We start from the raw sequence: 20,402 nt of genomic DNA, 5'->3' as shown, positions 1-20,402 counted from the left end.
TTGAGATAATGCTTCTAAAATGCTTGTAGGTCATTTCATGCAAGGAAGATCTGAATAGAGCTCTCAATTTTTTTATACATATTTTTTTTTAATTTAAAGAAAAATTGGGGATTTTTTTTTGCCCTTGAGCCCATCCTCTTGCGTGGCCAACCCTCAGTGCAGAAGAGGGACCTAATAAATCTACACCAAACTCCAGCTGTGTGGAAACCTGTCCTGTGCAGATCTTTTATTGCATTAGGAATAGAAAGCTTCTATCACATGTCAGGAGATGGAGGTCAGAAGGCATGGTGGGTGGGTTGGGGTTGGAATTGGTGATCTTGGAGGTCTTTTCCTACTTCAGTGACTCTGTGATCCTATGCACAGAGAGCTGCCCTGTCCTAAGAGGACTGTAAGGAGCTTTATGCCTCCTCCAATACTAGCCCTGTTCTCTATGGGCTGCTATTATTCTGGTTTCTGTTTGAGAGCCCAACAGTGATGAGTGTGTTAGGCTATTTACTCCCTACAGACTTTTTGCACAGTTTTTCACATTTAGAACTGGAAATTGTAGTAGGATATCTGTCTCACAGAAACTTTTTGCACATTTTTTCACTTTCAAAGGCCTGGCTTCACCACACACTCTCCATACCAACATCGGTTCTTCTGCCCAACCCGATCCCAGACCATCAGTGCAGGAACGTTGCAGCCCAGGTGGCACCAATGAGTCCCAGTGCTGTGCTGGGTGCAGGTGGGGCACGTTGGGAAGAGGGGATAAAAGGGCCATGTGGGGGGTGGGGAGGGAATGTGGTGCAGTGGGAAGTGTGGGAGCAGCTCAGCATTATGGCACTGCTTCTAGGTAAGGCTTTGGCTTGGAGGAAGGTGGGATAGGGTCTCACTGGAGATGAAGTATTGCTTTTGGGAGGAGTATCTGAGCAGCGCGGTGTGCTATAGAACAAAGGGAGGCTGTTCTCTTGAGGGGTGCTGATTATTTTTCAGAAGGAGCTGTGAGTGTGGGGTTTGTAGGGCTGGGTGCTGGCCCTGGGGCACTGTTAAGAGGTGTTACCTTTTTCTGTCAAACCTTCAGGCCCTGGTTTTTGGCTCCTGCAAAGCAGCGCAGCTCTGCTGGAACCAACTCATCCCAGCAGAGCAGTTGACTCTCAATCCCACATAACATTATGAAATTTGGAGCATATGTACAGCACTGCTGGCATGGCTCTTTGCATGACATCTTCAGAATGAGTTTGACAGTCGCATAAATAGCATATGCAAGAGGGCCTTCTGGATCTGCTGCTTGTTGCATATTATTTACATACATATTCTGTACCTAGCTGATGGCTCCGTGGCACTTGTCTTCCTTTTATCTCCTTCTCTTTTTTTTTTTTTTTCTTCCTAGTGATGGCTTTGCCAGGGACTGGAATCTTCTAAAGGCAGATATTCAAGCCTCTAAAAAATGGATAGGAAAATAATTCCCACCACAAATCCTTGAAATCTCCAGTAAGCATCTATAACTTCTTCTTTCTAGAAGGTGGAACAGGAGAATGCTTCAGGAGCTGCACTCAGGTGGGACAGGACTGTGGAAACAAGCTGCCCAACGGCAAATTAGTGAGCATCTGTTGCTATTGATCCAAATAACAACAAGCTCTTGAGTGACGCTGCCTTGAGAAAAGAAAACTCTGAGGGAAGCAAACAGCAAATGGCCACTGAATATCTCAGTGCTTGACTATTTTGCAGTAAATTTGCTGTCCTACAGTGCGGTGCAGTTCTTTGCTCTGAAGGGCTTTTGCCATCTGAGCACAGAGTTGTGCTCTTCCCTAAGGGATGAGAGGATGAGGTGCTGGGATGGGGCTTGGAGGATCTGCGTGCATCGTTGCTTCTGTCTTACTGGTGGCTGTGTAAATAGCACAGCTGTTATCTCCTTCTCCTAAATCAGAGCCCTTTCTTCTCCTGGCACCCGGGCTGCGGGGGCCCACAGTACTGAGCAATGGTCACAGGGTGCCTGTACACAGAGTGGGGGGCCAACATCCATGTCCTGGGGAGGGAATGGCTGGAGGAAGGACGGTTTGTCTCCTGAGACTGGAGAGATTTGCTGACTTCAAAGTTGATGGGTTTGAGATGGAAAAAGGAATGAGACTGTAAAGAGGAATATAATGTTACAGAGAAGATGGCTAATGGGCTCATTCAGAACCACCTGAAATGATCACTCCCTGGGAAATTGTGAATAATGGTGGCAAACAGTAAAATATCAGTGAAGGGGGTGACGTCAGGCACTCGCCTTCTCCTCTTAGAACTTGAGGGATTTTGCTTTAAATGAATTCATGATATGAGCGTGATCGGTTTGAATTACTTGTAAGCAGTGAGAATCAGCTCACCACCGTGCAGGCTGTCCTGTAAAATGCAGGTGGCTGCTGATGTTAAGTTACACCCCTCGTTGAGGGCCCTGTAGTGATGCCTGAGGGCTGTGGGACCCCCACTGTGGGCAGCTGTTGTCCCTCAGGGAGTGGCTTGGTGACCAAGACATCCAAGGAACATGGGAGGAATTGAGCAGAACTGAAGCAGCTCTTCTTGTGCTCAGGTTTTGGGTGTGGAATGGCTTTCTCTTCTCACACTGCGTGCTCCCAAGGGATGGAGTGGGAGCAGATGTATTCCCTGGCGTAGTAACCACATGGATTTGGGTGCTGGAGAGCAAATAGGAGGAGAAAGATGAGAGGAAAAGTGGGGAGATTTCTGTTGTATTTATGCTTGAGGTGGGTAGGAATTACACTTATTTTTCTGTCCTATTGCTTTACAAGAGCAGTAAGTTGATTCCAGTTTTACTGCTGAGGTGCACCCAGGGATCAGCTGTGAGATTTTTATTGTATGCTGTGCCCACTGTGGATCAGTCCTTGCTTGCATCCTCAGCTGTGGGCTGGGATTTTGAGATGCAGAGAGCAGATTCTGGCACATGTGTTGGGAGCAGAAGCACAGAGCTGGGATGGGAGAGCTCTGCTGCATCTGCTGTCTTCATGCACGTGTCTGGGTGTACGTTCATGGTGTGATGTGCACGGGTTGGATCCCTATTGCGAGCTTCCCCCTGTGAATCTCTTTCCTCATGGAAAGAAAAGAGGAAGGGACGTGGTGTCCCATTGGCCCCGTTCCCTTTGGTGGGCTTTAGGGATTGTCCCAGTGCAGGTTGAAACGTGGAGGAGCCTTTTTCCTGCTGTCGGTTGTCCCCAGGCCCCTGCTTGTTCCTTCTGAACTTTTATTTATTTTTAACTTATCGGTTCTGATGCTTAGCGTCCCTGAAAAGGGTCTGTGGAGACTTCTGCCATCTCCAAAAGGAGACTGATGGAGCAAATACGGAAGCTACAATGAATTCATATTGCAAATATTGAAATCAGCGTGCCCTCTTCTTAATAGATGTTATTTCTCATTCTTCAAAGCAGTTCATCGGTGATGGAAGGCGGATAATCCACTTCTGGAATCCTTCTTCCCTCGTGTTCTTGCATGATTTATAACATAGCTGGAGGAAGAGAATTTGTCAGCACCATCTCTGTGAAGTAGTGCTGAATCCCATTGCAGGAGGGACTCTGGAGAGGTGGTTTTGAGCCTGAGAGATGGTTGTTGTTTTTTCCATTCTGCCCTGACTTTTCATTCATTACTTCCTGCCAGCTCCTCTGATGCTGTTTGCCATAGATCTGTGGCATTATGTAAAGCAGTCAGCGCTCATAAACAGAACCCAGCATCTCTCCTGTCTTGCTGAGCCATTGCAGGGTGAGCAGGGACTGCTCTGTGCTCTTCTACAGCTTGGCTGCACCAGGTCTCGCTTTCCATGCTTGCTCTGCATGTTTTTAATCTGAAAAATTCTTGCTCTAATATCTCTGTCTGCCATGCAGTTCTTCTGTATAAAATGCTGGTACCTGATCTGGTAGTTTCCTTGGTGTTGAAAGATGCAGTGCTTGGTGGTGCTGCTCAGCACTGATCTGCAGAAGGGAGTAGAGATGCTTAGAGCTGACCCTTGAAAAGCATAAACTTTTGATCCACAAAGCAGGACCTTTTGTGCTTACAAATGCGTTTAATGTCAGAGAACAAAGCTATCTGCCTGTTGCATCTGTTTCTCACCCTACTAAATAGCTTAACCTAGCTCTACAGTAGGGAAACAAGTGGCTTGATCAATGGCAGTATGCTTCCAATGGTGATGTGTACCAGTGGCATCAGTTCTGGTGGGAGAAGGGTGTGCATGTCAACCAGAGGTGCTCTCAGTGCTTATAGCACGGGCAGCGATGGGAGAAATGAGGAGTTTCCTCTTGTGCGCACTGTTGGTTGCTGGATTTTGGAGTAATGATTAATATCCAAAGAACACATTCCACCTGCCCATCAATGGCGAGATTGCAAATGTTGCTAGAATCTTATATTTGCTCAGTGCCCATCAGCCCAGCAGTGAGAGATGGGTTTCTGACCTCTGCTCTCCTACCAGCGCACTCTGCGTCCCCCAACCTACCTCCTTCTCTCCGTTAGAAATAATTTCCCATCTTGCAAAATTAATTCTCTGCTCTCAATGGCCTTGATCAAATAGCACAGCAAAGTGTGCTGAAGGTGGCAGAACAGCTCTGACAGAGGAGCTTCACCTCCTGAAAGGAAAGGCATAAAGCTGTGGGCTTCTGTTATGGAGTGCAGGGGACTGTAGGCTGTTCTTTGCAAAAGCAGCAGAAGTTCTCCATGTCATGGAACAGTGTTTGTGAAATTAACCAATTTGAAACATCAAATACAATTATTGGCACTGATCTGTTATGGACATTCTAATTATTTACTGCATTTGTGTATAATTTTGACTTGAATTTAATTTTGCAGATATTAGTGGAAAGTGGGGTTGAGCAGGGAGGGAGGGGATGGCATGGCGTTTGCACTGAGTGTGTCCTTGATTTGTGTTGATGCTCTGGGTGCATTCTGCAAATCCAGCATCTCTTCATAGTGTCATCTGCTGCCTTCATGTGTGCCTTCTGGGCAGCCATCACCTGGAAGGAGGGTTTTGTTTTTGGCTCGTTCTTTTTTGGCTTTTGTTACTTTGCTGTCTGCTCAGAAGCCCTCCAGCAGAAGAGCTGATCACTTTCTTTTTCCAAGAAGGAGGAATCCTTTTGGACTTCACAGATGAAATCTTGCTGGCATCGTTCTGGTGTGGAGATCCCAAAGGGTGCAGAGAAGATCTCCAATGAGGGAGGAAGTTGTCATGGGATGGCAGCCTGCCCACTGAACTCAGGGGGGATCCTGGGCAGAACAGAAGGAATAGTGATCTCTTTTGTTAATATGGACTTCCATGATTTAAATGGGGGCTTGGAGGCACTCAGGATCAGGCTTGAGGGGCTCTAGGCACGTGATGGAAATGTCCCTGATCACTACAGGGAGTGTTGGACTTTTAGGGGTCCCTTCCACCTCAAATGATTCTGTGATTGGATTCGGGTTGGGGTCACGTTGAGCAGAACAGAGGGATTGGGATTGAAGGTGCAGCAGGAATATGTTGGGTTTTCCTATGTGAGAGCACACTGAGCAGTGTGAAGGCTGTCCAGGTGAGCTCTCTGCTCTGATTTACTGCTGTTCTTCCTTCAGCCTCTGAAAATGAATCCATTAACAATTAAGGTAATGTCTCGCCCGGTGTTTATTTTGCATGCCTGTTAATGGATTGACCAAAACGCCTTCAAACACCAGGACTCCTGCATCACGCAGAGGGCTGGATCTCTGGTGTGTGCTTTTTCTCTTTGTTTTCTGTCAGAGCTGAGACCTGCTTTCATGGAAGCATTTAGGAACATTGCTGCATGTTCCCATACCATTACTGGTGAGGAAGGTGCAGCTTCTGTGTCAGATATGTCAGATATCTCCATACAAGCTTTAATGTGGAACTAGAGCAGCAAGGGCTGTATGCTGGGCCCAGGCTGCTCTCTTGGGCTGTGTGTGGGCTCTGGAAGAGCAGCAGTGTTTGCTGCCCAAGGAGAATTTAGTCCTTCTCTCTGGTTCCTGGGCCATACCAATGTGTGATGAACTGTTGGGTTGCACCCCAAAACTGCTGGAAAAACACCTTCTACCACCTGTGACAGGTGAGCAGGGCAGCAGAGCGTGAGGCCCTGCAGGCAGGGTGCCCTGTTGTGTGGGATCAGAACGGGGCAGACCCCGTGGTCCCCTTTCCCCCCTGTGTATGGGGATAGCAGACAGCTGTGGTCACATCCCATGGCTGGTCTGCAGCTCCGAAGCTCCATGTGCTCCTCGAACTGAGACAAAGCGGGGGATGCTCTCGGTTACATTCTCTCCCCCCACCTTTGGCCGCTCTGAGAGCCCCGGCTCTCAGCCCTCCCTGCCATTTGGCTGCTTTCTAGGTTAAATTTCCCAAATTCTGCCTCTGCTCCGGGAGCGTTCAGCCCTCCCAGCTGCGGAGCGGCCCCAGGTGGGTGCGGGACATTGCGGGGGGGGTCGGGTGCCGGTGCTGGAGCCCATCTCCGGCTGCGGGGTAACGGGGGGGAGGGCGGCAGCTGCGAGCGGTGAGGACGGAGCCCGCAGGTGTGGGCTCGCACTGCTTTGGTGGGTTTGGCTTTTTCTTTTTTTTTAATTCATCCCCTCCCTCCTACCTTCCCCCCCCTTTCACCCCCCCAATCTCGCTTTGCTTTTACGCAGTGACAGCAGCCAGGCAGCCGGGGCTGGCTCTGCCCAGCCGCCCTCCTCCCTCCTTCCCTCCCTCTCTCTCTCTCCTTCTCTCCCCCCATCCTTCCCTGCTCCTTAAAACCTGCGTTCCGGGGGTGCAGTTCCTCCAGCGGAGCCTCTGGCCGTGCCCAACCCGGCTTTGTTCCCTGCGGGGCTGCCTGGATGCGGCCGCAGTAGAAGGGGAAACCCGTACGCAGGTAAGCAGCCAGCAGGGGTTTACGTATCTCTGTGTCTTTTATATATATTAACTTCGGGGTTTTCCTAGCGCTTTGCAGGGGATGCTGCAGGGCTGCAGCAGGCTGGCTTTGGGCAGAAGGGGGGAGGGCGGGGGTGAGCATTTAGCCCCGGCTGGAGGGCTGCTGTAGGGGAGGTTTGGGGAGCACAAAAGCTGCAGTAGGGGCTTCCAGCCTCATCCGGGCTGTGGGATGTCGGCGGGGGGCTCCCAGTGCCCGGGAGGGATGGAGTTGTGCAGCCTGCATTCCCGCTGTGCTGGGCGATGTGGAGATATGTGAGCTCAGGGTGCACTGAGCTCTGGAGTCTGCATCCCATTTCCGTGCTCCTGGGGAGCATAGAGGGAGGCTGCACACTTCCCAGCAATACATCATCCCTAGCATTCCTTGTGCTGTGAACTGCCCGTTTCACCAGCGGATCTTAAAACTGTCTCTTTGGTGCCCCCAGGTCTTTGGCACAGGCTGGTGGTTCACGATGGACCCCCTCTTCCCTGCCCATATTTTGGAAGACCCCGACCTGAGAAAGCTGCTAAACGACTCCTCCATGCTGAACCTGAGCTTTCTCCCCAGCAACTGGTTCAACAACGGCACGGGGGACAGCTTCCTGCCGCTGAGCATCAAGATCACCATTGTGGTCGTCTACTCCATTGTGTGCATTGTGGGGCTGGTGGGCAACTGCTCCGTCATGTATGTGATCGTCAGGTAGGCACCAGACAGCGTGCAGGGGAGGGCTGGGAGCAGGGCGAGCTCCTCCTGAGAATAAATCAGTGCCGCAGGAGGAGCGGGTTGGTGATTCTCCGGTAATTGCAATGTGCTTTAGAGGTAATGGTGTGGCGTCTGTTTAATGGTTTGGGTTTTATTTGTTGTGTTTTTTCTCTTTTTTTTTTTTTTTTTTTCTCTCCCTTCCTAGGCATGGTGAAGGTTCCCACCAGCTTTCAGCTGCCCTCTGGTGCCTCCTAAAGTTTAACCCAGAGAATGGAACAGAGCGAGCAGATCTGCTCGAAAAAATGGGGCTTTTTGCAAGCTGCTAGGCAGGGAGTGGGGCATCCTGGAGAGGGCAGAGTGTTGGGAACATCCAGGGTGTGCCCACTGCTCCGTGGACATCTCCCTCCTGTACTGTGCCTAGCAGCCTGCTGTGGGTGCAGGTGCTGCTCCATCTGGGAGCTGAACCAAGTTCTGAGGAGTCGGGCTTGCTGGGAGGCTCAGACTCGCATTTTTCTGCCTGTAAATGCAATTAATGCAGCTTTTCCACCTCGCTGGGAAATATGGGTGCAAATAGGATGCAGCAGGATGCTGCAGAGATAAAGGCAAGTCCTTTGGCTTTGGGGCTGGGAGACCTTTGCAGGAGGACAGCACGGAGCCTGGGCTGCTCCTCCAGCACTGTCTGACCTCTCTGCCTGCTCCTGCTGTGGTTTGAACCACCTTATTTCCTGCAGTCAGAAACCATGCAAGTACAGAGTAAGCTCCTGCAACTGGGGCTGCGATTCTGTGTCAAGTGCCAGCATCCCTCTTGTGATCTCAGTGCTCTGTGTAGTATAGAATCAGCTTCCATTCTATACAAATATCAGCAGATTCCTGGTGTGAGTGCTGCCAGTGCAGAAAACACACTGTAAACTTTTGTTTTCTCCTTCAGCAAAGATGACTAAAATAATTAGCAGATATTCAGACACTGAGATTAAATCCTGCTCTTGCTAGGAGCCCCTCTGCTCCCAAAGCATCTCTTCAGTGAACACACACAGCTGTGCTGGGGGAGATGCTGCTAAATTAAATGCTGGTAAACAGAGGTGAGGTGTCTGCCACAAGGACAAAGCGACTCTCCTGTTCATTGAGTTGCCCAGCAGAGCTCTTCCTGGGGATGGGTTTACAGAGAGGAGAAGGGATCACAGCCCTGCTGGGGAAGCTGGAGATGGAGGGAGGAGGTTTGCAGCATAGCAGAGCCACACTGGGATTGCCTGTGTTTCTGTTCAGCGTAGCACAGTGTTTGTGGGTGTGTGTGTGTATGCAGTGAGCAGTGAATCTGCCAATGAAAAGTTCCTGTCCCACAGCTGCTGGGGGGGTTGCCTGAAGTGCTGTGCAGACAAGGGAGGGAGTCCTCACCCAGAGTGTTTGTGAGCCTTAGGTGTGTGGCAGGAGCAGCTCAGAATTTCCTTGCTGGCTGCAGAAGTCTTATGGGGTGTGAGCAGCCACCATCATTTTATCCTCATGAAGGTGGGCTGGGCGCTGGTTTCTGTGACAACCTGTATGTGTTGGCCTCTGGGGAGCAGGGTTCCCCTAAGGAGCAGGGAGAGCCCCAGGATCGTGGCCGATGTGTCAGCAGGATCACCAAATAGCCCAACCCAGCATCCTGGGCAGGTGAGATGTGCTGGCTACACTTTCAGAATAGTGGCTTCTGTTCTGGTGTCCTTTTGGCTTGGATACTTTCCAGCAATATAGATGGGTCATTTAGCCCTGAAGTTTCCCCTAGGACATCTTGTCCTTTGCTTCCCCATTGGTATCTCCTGGAATCTCAGCAGTGGCTGAGAGCAACACTGAGCTGCAATGGGCAATGATCCTTGTGGGCTCATAGAGTAGCAGCAACTTTTGGGTATCCCTGCCCAGACCTTATATTTCCTTGCCCTTGCTCTCTGGAGTAGATATAGTGATGAAACAAACTCAGTATCCCAAACCTGACCATGGCCAAGCACATAAATTAACACACAAAGCTGCCAAGTTATTGTGAGGGTGTGAGGATGCTGCTGTTGGCCTGGCTGACTTCTTGAGCATCAGTGCTGCTGGGCTTCGTGCCTTAAGCTGCATGGTTTCTAGTGGCTTGAGCACTGGTTGCTGGCCAAACAATGTATTTTGAGACTCTCAGCAATAACACTTCCACTGATGGGGAAAGGTGGGCGAATCTACCGTGTTGCATCATACAGAAGCTCTTTTCACCTTTCTGTGCTTGTATTTCACTGGGGATAACGGGATTACTAATGGGTGTACTTTCTTTCACCAAAAGAACAGTTTGATGATGCAGGCAGTAATTGCTTTCTGTTTTTCAGGGAGTGGGGAAACAGACTCAAAAATCAGTGCTGAAGGAAATGGGAGGCTTCAAGAAGGCCTATTTGTTCCATTTGAATGAGTTTTTTCATAGCACACAGGGAAAAGTTTGGAATCCCTTGATATTTCAGACAAAAAAAAACAAACCAAGAACAACAAACATTCAAAGCCTCCTCTGGGTCTTCCCCTGTGTTGTAAAAGCCAACCTACCTCTCTATTGTATTTAGAGTGATTTAACATCTGGAGCTATTAATTTGTAGCACTGGTCACCACGTGACTGCCAGTCCCTTTCCAGTGCTCGAGGCACTAATTGGATAAGACTGGAAGGGCTCTTCTCAGGAGCACTATTTCCTGGACAGTAAAGGGCCTATTGTGGAGATCTGCCTGCTCTGGGGCTTTGTTCTGCTTGCTCACTGCAGAGTTCCTTGCCAGCCCAGATAATGCCTCCCCTCCCTCCTCCTGCTGTCTGCTCTCTTCTGCATACATTTCCTGTGTTGCTTTTAATGAGGGTAGAACAAGGAGTTGAACATCACCATGCAGAGAGGATTTGAGGGGTGAGTGGGGGTAAGCAGACTGCTGGGTTCTCTCCTATCATTGATCTCTGCAATGCTGGATGCCCAAAACCTTTGTTTTCAGGAAGAAAAGGGAAGGCAAAGGGAGATGTGTTGCTTTCACAATGGTACTGGGCACGACTGACACGTGGGCTATGGGTTGAGGTGCTGCAGACCCAGCTGTCCAGAATCTCCCTATGCATAAGAGCTACAAGCATTGCTGTGTGAAAGAGACCAAGCCCTGAAGCTTCATGGCCCCAGAGGTGCTGGGAGAGGGGATGATGGACAGCACACAGCTTCTGGCCTGGGGAGCCCTCTCACTCCACTTGTGTTGCTGTGATGCTTGGCAGTGAGTGTCTGGAGAACTCTTCTTTGGTGCTGAATCTAATAGTTGGGATCAGCCTCCCTGAGAACGATGCCTCATCTCTAGGGCTCTTCGCAATGGGGCTTCGTGGGGTGGCTGCCTCCCTCTGTGCCAGCTCTCCTTCCTTGGGAGCCTGGAGCAGTCAGCAAAGTGCTGGGGCTGCGCAGCTCTCCCTGCTGATGTACGTGGTTTCAAATTAGTTCAAGCAGCTCAGCTCTTTAGGGGTTTGGATGCTAGACCTCTCCCCCTTTACTCACAGCCTTAGTTCTGCCTTGCTGCTCCTATCTTGCAGGTCTGTGCTGTCTGTCCTTCTGCTTGAAACCTCCATCGATCCCAGTGCGTGGAGGCTGAGGGCAGCTGGCTGTGATGAGCCAGGGAAAATGAAGTTAATAGGACATATCAGAGATGCTGATTTCTTAATAGAAAGCTTTTTAATGGAAGAACGTTGACCAGCTGTGTGGCTCGGAGCTGAAATTGAGTGAGTGGTTAATGCAATGCAGACTCAGGGGATGCAGTGAGGTCAGCTGGGACCTCTGCTCTCCCCACATTGGCCTCTGCTGGTTTTTCCTGGAGTGTAAACAACAACAAAACAAAAAAAGACAATTGTTGTAAATTGCAGAGAAGGAAAACCCACGTGGAGGGTCTGTTCTGTGCAGAGTGGGAGGGGGGAATCCCTCAGGCAGGGGTGGTGGGGGACAGATCTTCAGCTGTGGACATGGACAAGCTGTGCCCGTGGCACAGGGCAGCCCTGCCCATCTCCTACTGACAGCTCCTGTAGCTCCAGTGCCTCTGCTCTTGGTTTCCCCTGGCTTTGGTGGGATGAGTTGAAGGGAGTCACTCATGTGCAACAGTAATTGAGTGATGTTTGATTTGTGACTCGGTTCCCAATGCTTTTTGGGTCTGGGCAGCTCCCAGGAGCAGGGCCAGCATTTAGGACTCAATCAGTCCAGCAGAGGTGTCCACAGTGTGTTCATGGAGACGAGAGCATCCTGCTGCAGAAAAGCTGCTGGCAAACATCCTTCTTAACCTAGAGCCCTCATCCTGGCAGCCTTCAGTATCCTTGCTAGCCCGAGGGCGAGCTGCAGGGGTTGGCACAGCTGTAACCCTCAGCATAGCAGATCAGGGCCATGTGTTGTCCCTATCCCCGCCTATGCTGGCTCCTGGTGCTGCTCCCCAGAGACCCTTGCAGTGGGGGAACACGTTGCTTGTTTTTCAAAGCTGTCACCCAGATATGGTGGAGATTGAAAGGGTGAGAGAATTGCCTGTCCCAAAGCACCAGTGCTGTGGCAGCCTCCTTAACCCCTGCTCGTTGGTCACCACCCTGCCCAGGTAATGAATAGGATTTATGTGCTGCTGATGCTGGCTGCTTTTTTCAGTGGTGTCTGGCTCCATAGTCTGAAACTCGTTTCTGAAATGTGCTGTTTGTGGCATGTTGAATCGTTAGGAACAAACAAGCTTAAACGGGGGAGAAATCCCAGGATGAGTTGGCTGCAAGAGAGTGATCAGAGCAGGAGGGATGTGCAGAGCACCATGCAAGTACGTGGCTGAGATGACACAAAGCAGGACAGTCTGTGCCAGGTGGAATATCAGCTTTATTCAACCTGTGGGCTAAGGGCAGGCTGGGAGCTGGAATGTCACTGATTTCCACAGATTCCTGCTGTCAGGGCTGGAGCAGCTCTGCAAAATCCCTCTGGAGCTCTTTCTGCTCTGTTTTGCTTCTCTGCCCTGCTGCAGATCTGTGCGTGTCCGGGAAGGGGATGAAGGGACTGTCTGCATCCCAATGAGCTGGAGCTGCTGATGCCAAGAGGCTCAAAGAGGCAGAGGGCTCCTGGAGGTGATGCTCACAGCTCCCCAGGGTGTGAAGTCTTCTCTCTGTTCCCTCTGCCCTGATGCCTGCAGCTCTGCTTCAGGATCTGACTTTGCTGATTCTTACCCCTGGGGCATCTGCATGCTGTACAGCAGCTGGATGGACAGGAAGAACAGTTCCAAAACAATAGCATTGCAGCTTGCCCTGAGGCTCAGCCACAAGCAGAATCCATCCTGAGAAACAGCACCTCAGAGCCAGCATGTGGAAAAACTGTCTGCTTCCCCTCCTCCCCCAAAATGCAGGTTCCCTTTCCTGAAGGATTTCCCCCATGTAACACTGCTGGAGGTCCACTTAGCAGAAAGGAGAGGGGTACCCAGTGCTGAGCTGCTCTACAGGTCTTTATTCTTCTTAGGCTTCAGGAGCTGGGAAAGCTTAAGAACGGAGCAGGATTACATTTATGGTAATGGTGGAGTGGGATGAAGAGCTGAGAGCTGCTGGAGCACCCTGTGGGAGATGCTCCATTAGGAAATTACCTCTGTGACCGAGTGCAAGAAAGTGGCTCAGCAGGAGCTCATGTCCTGTGTGCAGACCTTGTCAGTCAGCTGTGCCATGGAGGGGGGGTAACTTATGTGCATCCTTGAGCTGAAGAGTTTTAATTTCTCTTCTTTTTGTTGTTGTTGTTCAGATTAAGAAAGAACATTCACAGTTCCCAGAGGAAAAGAAAAGAAAGGTTAATCCGTGGAGAAGTGATTAATTGATTTTTGTTTGTACTGAACATTCTGGAAATGTTTGGGTACATCGGTTCGTTGGGATAATGGCTGTTGGCTCTCAGCGTGCGGAGAAAGTGGAGCTAGAAGTAATTAATTAGGTGCAAATTAATTTCCCCACCTTTGAAGAGCACGAAATCAGCCTCAGAATCCACATGAAGGTCGGCAGGAGGATGCAGGCGGAATGGTGGATCGTTGCTTGCTTCTCCTGTTGCTCAGAAATATATATGTATATATGTATTTTTTTAACCCAGTGGTTAAGTGGGCCGTCTTTGTTCAAAAATGCAGCTGTTGTTCCCTCAAGTTATAGTGTTAGTGAAAAAAGAGCGAGATGGAGGTGTGCTGATGAACTGCCTCAGAGTGCAATCCTCCTGCATGGGTGGGGGGAACAAGCTTGGCCTTTGGGAAGCCTGCACTGAGGGACACAGAGACAGTAATACTCCCAGGAGATATCTCCTAAGGCAGTCTTAGGTGACTTAATTTCCTGAAGCATGAGCTGACAATACTTATCTGTATGTGTTTTTGTGTGCTGGTACAGAACAATGATGCTATGCAGCACGGGAATCTTCTTTCTTCCTAAGGCAGAATTGCACGGGAAGCCCTGAAGCACTAAAGTCTGGCAGCTTCCAGGTTGTGCTGGATTTGTGAGGTGCCTTGCTTCCTCGCTCCTCTGCAAGAGGAAGGATGCTGGTATTTTTCCTTTAGTGCTGTTTGTTATATAAGTTCTGATCTTTCTAAGAACACACTGCCTTGCTTGGCTGCTGTGCTTTCTGGGCCAGGAGCCGCCTGACTGAAGCTTACGTGGGAACATCAAATGCTTCCGTCAACACTCACCTGCTCCAAAAGCTCCCCTTGGCTTTCAAGGGCAAACACAGGCTCCTTTGTTCTTGCTTTCTGAAGCCACAGTCTGGCAGAAAGCACTTCCAAACACCTGGCTTCTAACACAAGCTCTGGCAGGATAAAATGGACTTCATATTCCCAACTGTGGATTCTCTGGGTGAGGTTACTGCAAATTTGCTATGTCACCTTGTACCCAGGAGGGGTACGACTTTGATTGAAGGTGCACGGCTCTGGGTTTGCTCTTCAGACTCGATTGGACTGAAAGAGCATGTTAGGTCAAATCAGAACCTCATAATGTTCCAGCACATATATCAAAGTGCAAATTGTATGGTGGTTTATGGGTTTTGGTGTTGCCCTCAAAATGAACTTGTCCTCGGTTAATACGTATTGTTGTCTGGCAACGCTTCTGTGAAGGCCATTAGTATGCTAAATGATTGATGAAATGAAGTTTTAAAATGATATCAACGTGTTAGCTCTTATGTCTGTGAGAGGAGCGTCCTGGAGCTGGAAGGGTAGGTGCACTTGGAGTCACAGCTGAGTTTCCATTCCTTCACATTCTGGATATTTTTGGCCAGTGATCACAACTTTCTTTGCATCACTTCCCATGTGCAAAGAGGAGACAAGTAACACTGGAGCCAGGTGAATCTTTTGGGGCAGCCTGTTCCTGTGATAAAAGTGACAGAAATTAAATCATTTGGAGTTGGCTCATGACTTTATCCCCAAGGTGTCATTTTTCTTTCAGATTTTTTTTGATGTCTTGTAGCCCGTTGCTAACTAGCGCTGGCCATCACAGCCGTTCTGCTTTGACAGCTCACATTAACTGTAGCCTTTGGCTATGAGCCCATACAGAATGGCTAATCATCTTACTCTTGGACCATATGATGCCTTTCAAATCAGCTTACTGGGTAAAGCTTTCACCAGTATTTATAATAATGAAGGCGTATGTGATGAAATCCTAGATTAGCCTTACTGAAGTCATTTTTCATAAAGCACGAGCTGACCTGACAGCTTCAAGTGTTCATTGTCCTTGCTTGTGGTCTATGAGGACGAGCTTTTTCTGCCTGTAAAACTGATTGTGAAAGCAGCATTTCCATCAGCGTGGAAGCTGGGTAGAAGCATGTAGGAGGCAGAAAAAGGTGGCAATGTTCAATGTAGCTCTTCGGTAAGAAGAATGCAGCATCTCCATAACATGAACGCCCACTTTGGCATACTTCAATGCCTTACCCATTGGGGTCAGGTGGAGCTCTAACCACTGCTCCTTTTTACATTTCAGATTCACCAAGATGAAGACAGCAACCAACATTTACATCTTTAACCTCGCTCTGGCCGATACCTTGTGTCTGATGACCTTACCCTTCCAGGGTACAGACACGTTCCTGGGCTTCTGGCCTTTTGGCAATGTCCTCTGCAAGATTGCTATCTCTATAGACTACTACAACATGTTCACAAGCACCTTCACCCTGACGATGATGAGTGTGGACCGTTACATCGCTATCTGCCATCCTATCAAAGCTCTGGACATCCGCACTCCTCACAAGGCCAAAGTGGTGAATGTCTGCATCTGGGCGCTCGCTTCTGTCTTTGGCATCCCAGCGATGGTGATGGGATCTGCAGAGAATGAGAACAATGGTCAGTCAAAACACACCGAGGGTTTGGGGGTTTTTATGCCAATGGCCAGGGGAGCTCTGTGGTCTTGAGGAGCTATCTGAGGGGGAACTGGTTTCGACAATGGGCTAATTTCCCTGCTCTAAAGCCATTTAAATTCATTCCTCTTTGTCGTTGCTTCTCTGCATCGCTGCCATTGTTTTTCAGTATTAAACATGCTTTAATGAAATGGAATGTGAAGGTCCTTCTGTTCCTGATATGGGCTTACTGATCTCCTTCTTACTTTTTCCTTGCAGAAATAGATTGTCTAATTAAGCTCCCTTCACCCGTGGATTACTGGGATCCAGTGTTTGGCATCTGCGTTTTTCTCTTCTCCTTTATGATCCCAGTGCTGATCATCACCATTTGCTACAGTCTCATGATCAGACGCCTCAAGAACGTCCGTGTCCTCTCAGGCTCCAAGGAGAAGGACCGGAACCTGAGGCGCATCACCCGCATGGTGCTGGTGGTGGTGGCCGTCTTCATAATCTGCTGGACTCCCATCCAGATCTTCGTGCTGGTCCAGTGCTTGGGTGCCAAGGCCGAAAGCGAGCTCGAGCTGGCCATCTCCTGCTTCTGCACAGCGCTGGGGTACGCCAACAGCAGCCTGAACCCTGTGCTATATGCCTTCCTAGATGAGAACTTCAAGGCTTGCTTCAAGAAGTTCTGCTTCCCTACCGCCTTCAGAACGGAGCTCCAGATGTCCAACAGGATGTGCAGCATTGCCAAGGATGTGGCTTATGCCTGCAAGAACTCGGAGGGGACTAACAATCCAGCCTGACTAGGCATGGAAATCCCCATGGTGGCTGTCGCCCAGCAGAGTCCAACCACTCCCACATCAGAGCTAACTCAGATAACAGCCCTTTAGCAGGACCTCAAAACTGAGAAACCAAGGAAGCAATTTTGGGAGTTGGGAAAACTGGACACTGCAAGAGCATGCAAAAGAGCTGATTCAATGCATTTTTAGTTCTGACGTGCCCTGCACTATGGAGCACATTTGAAATCAGCCTTTTGATTCCTGTGAAACCCTGGCGGCTTGCAAGGCTATTGAGAATTTGGGAATTAAGGGTTTGAAACAGGCATTGCTCCTGCATCTTACGCTTCTGCTGCTGGGAGACAGACAAAATGCAGACTATTCCATTTCTTTTTTCCTCCCTGAGTCGTTTCAGATCCTCGGCTCTCGTACCTCTCCGGGCGCTCGTGCATGGGTTTATTCCTGCGGCACCGCTCTGAAATTAGACTTTGCTGAAGACAAAGTGGGCAACAGCCGTCAGACAAAACCCAAGATCATCTCCAGGATGAGTCATCACGAGGGGAAGGATGCGGGGAGGGAGAGGAGGGAGCAGAGCTGGCGGAAAGGGAAATTCAAGCTGTCAGGAGCTGGCGAGCTCTGCAGAAAATCCTCCACCTGAGAGGGGAGAGGAGGAGGAGGAAAAGATGGATGAAATGAACACAAATCCTTGTTTACATGCTGCTATTGTTTGTGGGTTTTTCTAGCATTATCTTCCCATTGTAATAACGGACAGAATGTCTGTATATACATGTATGCGTCTCTATATTGCTATGATACAGCTATATTGTAAATGTTTGTCTTGCCAAGCATGCCTTGGTGATCTTCCTCAGTGAGAAGAGGAAGGAATGAAGTGGATGGAGTGGCCTATGAACACATGCACCTGTGTACAAGGGGAAGCCATTTCAGAAACAGCCCAGTAGCTCCTCCAGAAGACACGGATGTTTCTGGTAGGAAGGGCAGCCTACAGCCACCCCATCTGCTCCGTGTGTGCAATAGATGGCTTACTTATTTATTTTGACAAAGTGACATCACTGATGCTGAGAGCTTTGGGAGATGCTGCTGAGCTGCCACACCTTCTACCTACTGACTGATTTTCTTTTTTTCCCCTCTTCCGGACCTTTGTGTAAAATGAAATGCTCAGCTGTTTCATTTGGTAATGGAAGTGTTCCCGGAGAGTTTGACCACTGAGTGCCCTCTGCAGGGACGGGGGGGGCCTGTGTTCTTCCTGAAGCACTGTGGCCACAGGAAAATTTGGGAAGGAAAGCAGTAGCCCTTGCTCGGAGATGGCCAGCTGCGGTGGCAGCCGAACTGTACAGACTTCACGTGAATGTAGTTCTTGTGCTCTGGTCTATGAGATGCTGTATTTTTAATGTATCACTTTACCACTATTTTAATGCTATCACGTTCTTTATATATGCTGTTTAAAAAAAAAAAGGAAAAAAAGAAAAGAATCTGATGTTATATTTCTATGTAGAGTATTTCCCTTATGGTTGGGCTTAAAATATAGACGCAGTCCCAGCATCCCATGTGTTGGACCCAGATCCCTTGTAAACTCTGCAAGCTGGGACCATTCTCATAGTTTATACTGGGAGTCTGGAGGGGGATATAGAGAGAACTTTACAAGTAGCACTTCCCCTGAGTAGCTGCAGGAGTGGAGGAGGTCTGGGCACTGTAAGCACTTTGTGATGGATGTTTATCCCCAGGCACTCACCAGGAAATCTCATACAGCCCTAGGCACGCCATGGGGACAGTAACACAGCAAGCTTGATGAGCTGCTGTAGTCATGGATGCAACGATGGTGTTGGTCACTGGCAGCGTGGGGTCTTCTGAGCCACGCGATGTGGGGTGACATGGGGTGTTGGGTATGAGTAGGGATGTGGCTGCTGGGCTTTCCTTGTAGTGTCATGAGGCAGAGCAGAGCCATGCTCCCTTTGTAGCTCCTGGTTGTGTTTTTAAACAGATTTATGTCCTCTGAAAGTGTTTGGCACTTTTTATAAGGATTTTGTTATAATGACTATGCTGCAACAATCTCACATAATCGAGTAACCAATAAATGTGTGTTTACTGAGCTTTTGGGTAATTCTGTGGCCCTTGCAGTGGATGTGTATAGGCATTCTGTTCATGCTCGGTAGAGTTATAAGAAGAGCAACAAAACCTGGAAGCAAAAGCTTTATTGTACTGTGCCTACGGAGTTAAAGGCTTGTGCTCAGCTACCCAGCTGAAGTGCAGGCTCTTTAATTCTCCTCTAAAATGGTCATGTTGGTATGATTTTACAATTACTGCAGTGTAAGTGACAATTTCCTTGGTGGCTACTTGTGTGCTTCAATAAAGGAAAATAAAACCCCTATGCTTGGAATGATGTGGAATCTGGAAGACGTAGCTGCGTGGGTCAGCAGTTGTTGGATGGGATGCTCGCACGTGGGCTTGTGTTTCCATCTGAAACCCCTGCTGAGTGCATGCAGCTCCACCAAAGCATCCAGTCCCATTTTCCTGAGGTCACTGGGACTTCTGTTGTGCTGACTTTGTCTGGAGGCAGCTGCATGCAGAAGAAGTGAGAAAACGGGTGATGGAGAGGAGTGTGAGCTCCTGCAGCTTCTGGGTCCCATCCCGCAGGGCTGCAGGGCTGGGCATGGTCCTGCAGAGCAGTGAGTTACCAGACTGCTCTGAAAACAAAGCCTAAGCAATCTCCCATAGCCAGAAAAGATTGATCATCCTGTGCGATGTGCAATAAAGAAAGCATCTTCTCTCTGCATGGAGATCGATATTCCTACCCAGACAGGGGAATATCAGCAGAGGTTTCTTTATTAGCAGTGGTGATTTTATTTTATTTTATTTTCCAGGAGGAAAAAAAAAAAAAAATTTGACGAGGGAAAAAAAAAAAAAAAGAAATCTCTATTGCTCCTCTAGTCCAGTTAATTATAAGTACCCAGGGGTGAGTTCTTATGGCAAAGCTATAAAATAAGCTGCTTTATTCAGTACTGTGGAATTCATTAACACTCTGAGTGCTGTCCCTGCTGCTGGTGGCTGGAGCTGGCTGCTGGAGGGGCTCAGGAGGGGACGAGCTGAGCTGTGCCCTGCCATGCTCCTGGCTTTTAGGATGCTCTGTTTTGTAGGGATGCTTCGCTCAATGGGGCCGTGCCCCCTTCACCTCCCCCTGCCCAGGCTGTTCTGCCCACAGCTTTCCTCTATGGTGAGGTTTTATGCCACAAAGGGGATGAGTTATCTTCTCCTGTGCCACAGATCAGAGATCCTCTGGTTCAGGCGTGTTTCCAGCTGAAATCACCCTTCTGATGCCCACTGCCCTTTGGAACCACAATAACCTTCCACCATCTGCAACTCCAGCCCCAATAAAGACATTATCTAATGCTGACAAGTCGCCAGGGCTATTTTTACAAGGTGTTTCTTTGTGAGGAGCTAGACTGTAAATATGTCTGCTTTTTTTTTTTTTTTTTTTTTTTTCTTTCCCAGAGGCAGATTTGTTAACTCCTTCAGGAGCTGCAACTGTGCTCTGCTCCTTCTGTGCATCCCTCAGGTACTGCTGCTGGGGAGCAGGTGTGCATTGGCCTGTGTGTCCCTACCCTGCTCTGCTTTGCAGTGGCTGGGTGCTCTGCATGGCTACGTCCTCCCCAGTGAAAAGGATTTGCAGGAGCAGCCCTTTCTGCCTGCTGAACGAGCAGCCTGACAGCAAAGCAGAAAAACTCCACTTTGCTTTCCCACTCATTTCCCTGTGCTTC

The 20,402-nt window shown here is 49.2% G+C and overlaps 1 protein-coding gene across 1 annotated transcript in view; it reads left to right on the top strand.

Moving 5' to 3' along the window:
* OPRL1 (opioid related nociceptin receptor 1) overlaps positions 1-19,004 on the top strand; it is a 47,854-nt gene extending 28,850 nt beyond the window's left edge. Inside the window, exons 3-7 of the mRNA XM_010722396.3 lie at positions 598-724; positions 6,613-6,836; positions 7,318-7,571; positions 15,505-15,860; positions 16,133-19,004. Of these exons, the coding sequence (XP_010720698.2) occupies positions 697-724; positions 6,613-6,836; positions 7,318-7,571; positions 15,505-15,860; positions 16,133-16,656 (1,386 nt within the window). The 5' untranslated portion in view covers positions 598-696 and the 3' untranslated portion in view covers positions 16,657-19,004. The remainder of the gene's footprint in view (positions 1-597; positions 725-6,612; positions 6,837-7,317; positions 7,572-15,504; positions 15,861-16,132) is intronic.
* Positions 19,005-20,402: the final 1,398 nt, after the last annotated feature.

This window comes from Meleagris gallopavo, chromosome 22, assembly GCF_905368555.1.
Source record: "Meleagris gallopavo chromosome 22, MGAL_WU_HG_1.1, whole genome shotgun sequence".
NCBI classification, from domain to species: Eukaryota; Metazoa; Chordata; class Aves; order Galliformes; family Phasianidae; genus Meleagris; species Meleagris gallopavo.
Note: the sequence above shows the minus strand (reverse complement) of the source record. Positions and strands in the feature narration are given on the sequence as shown.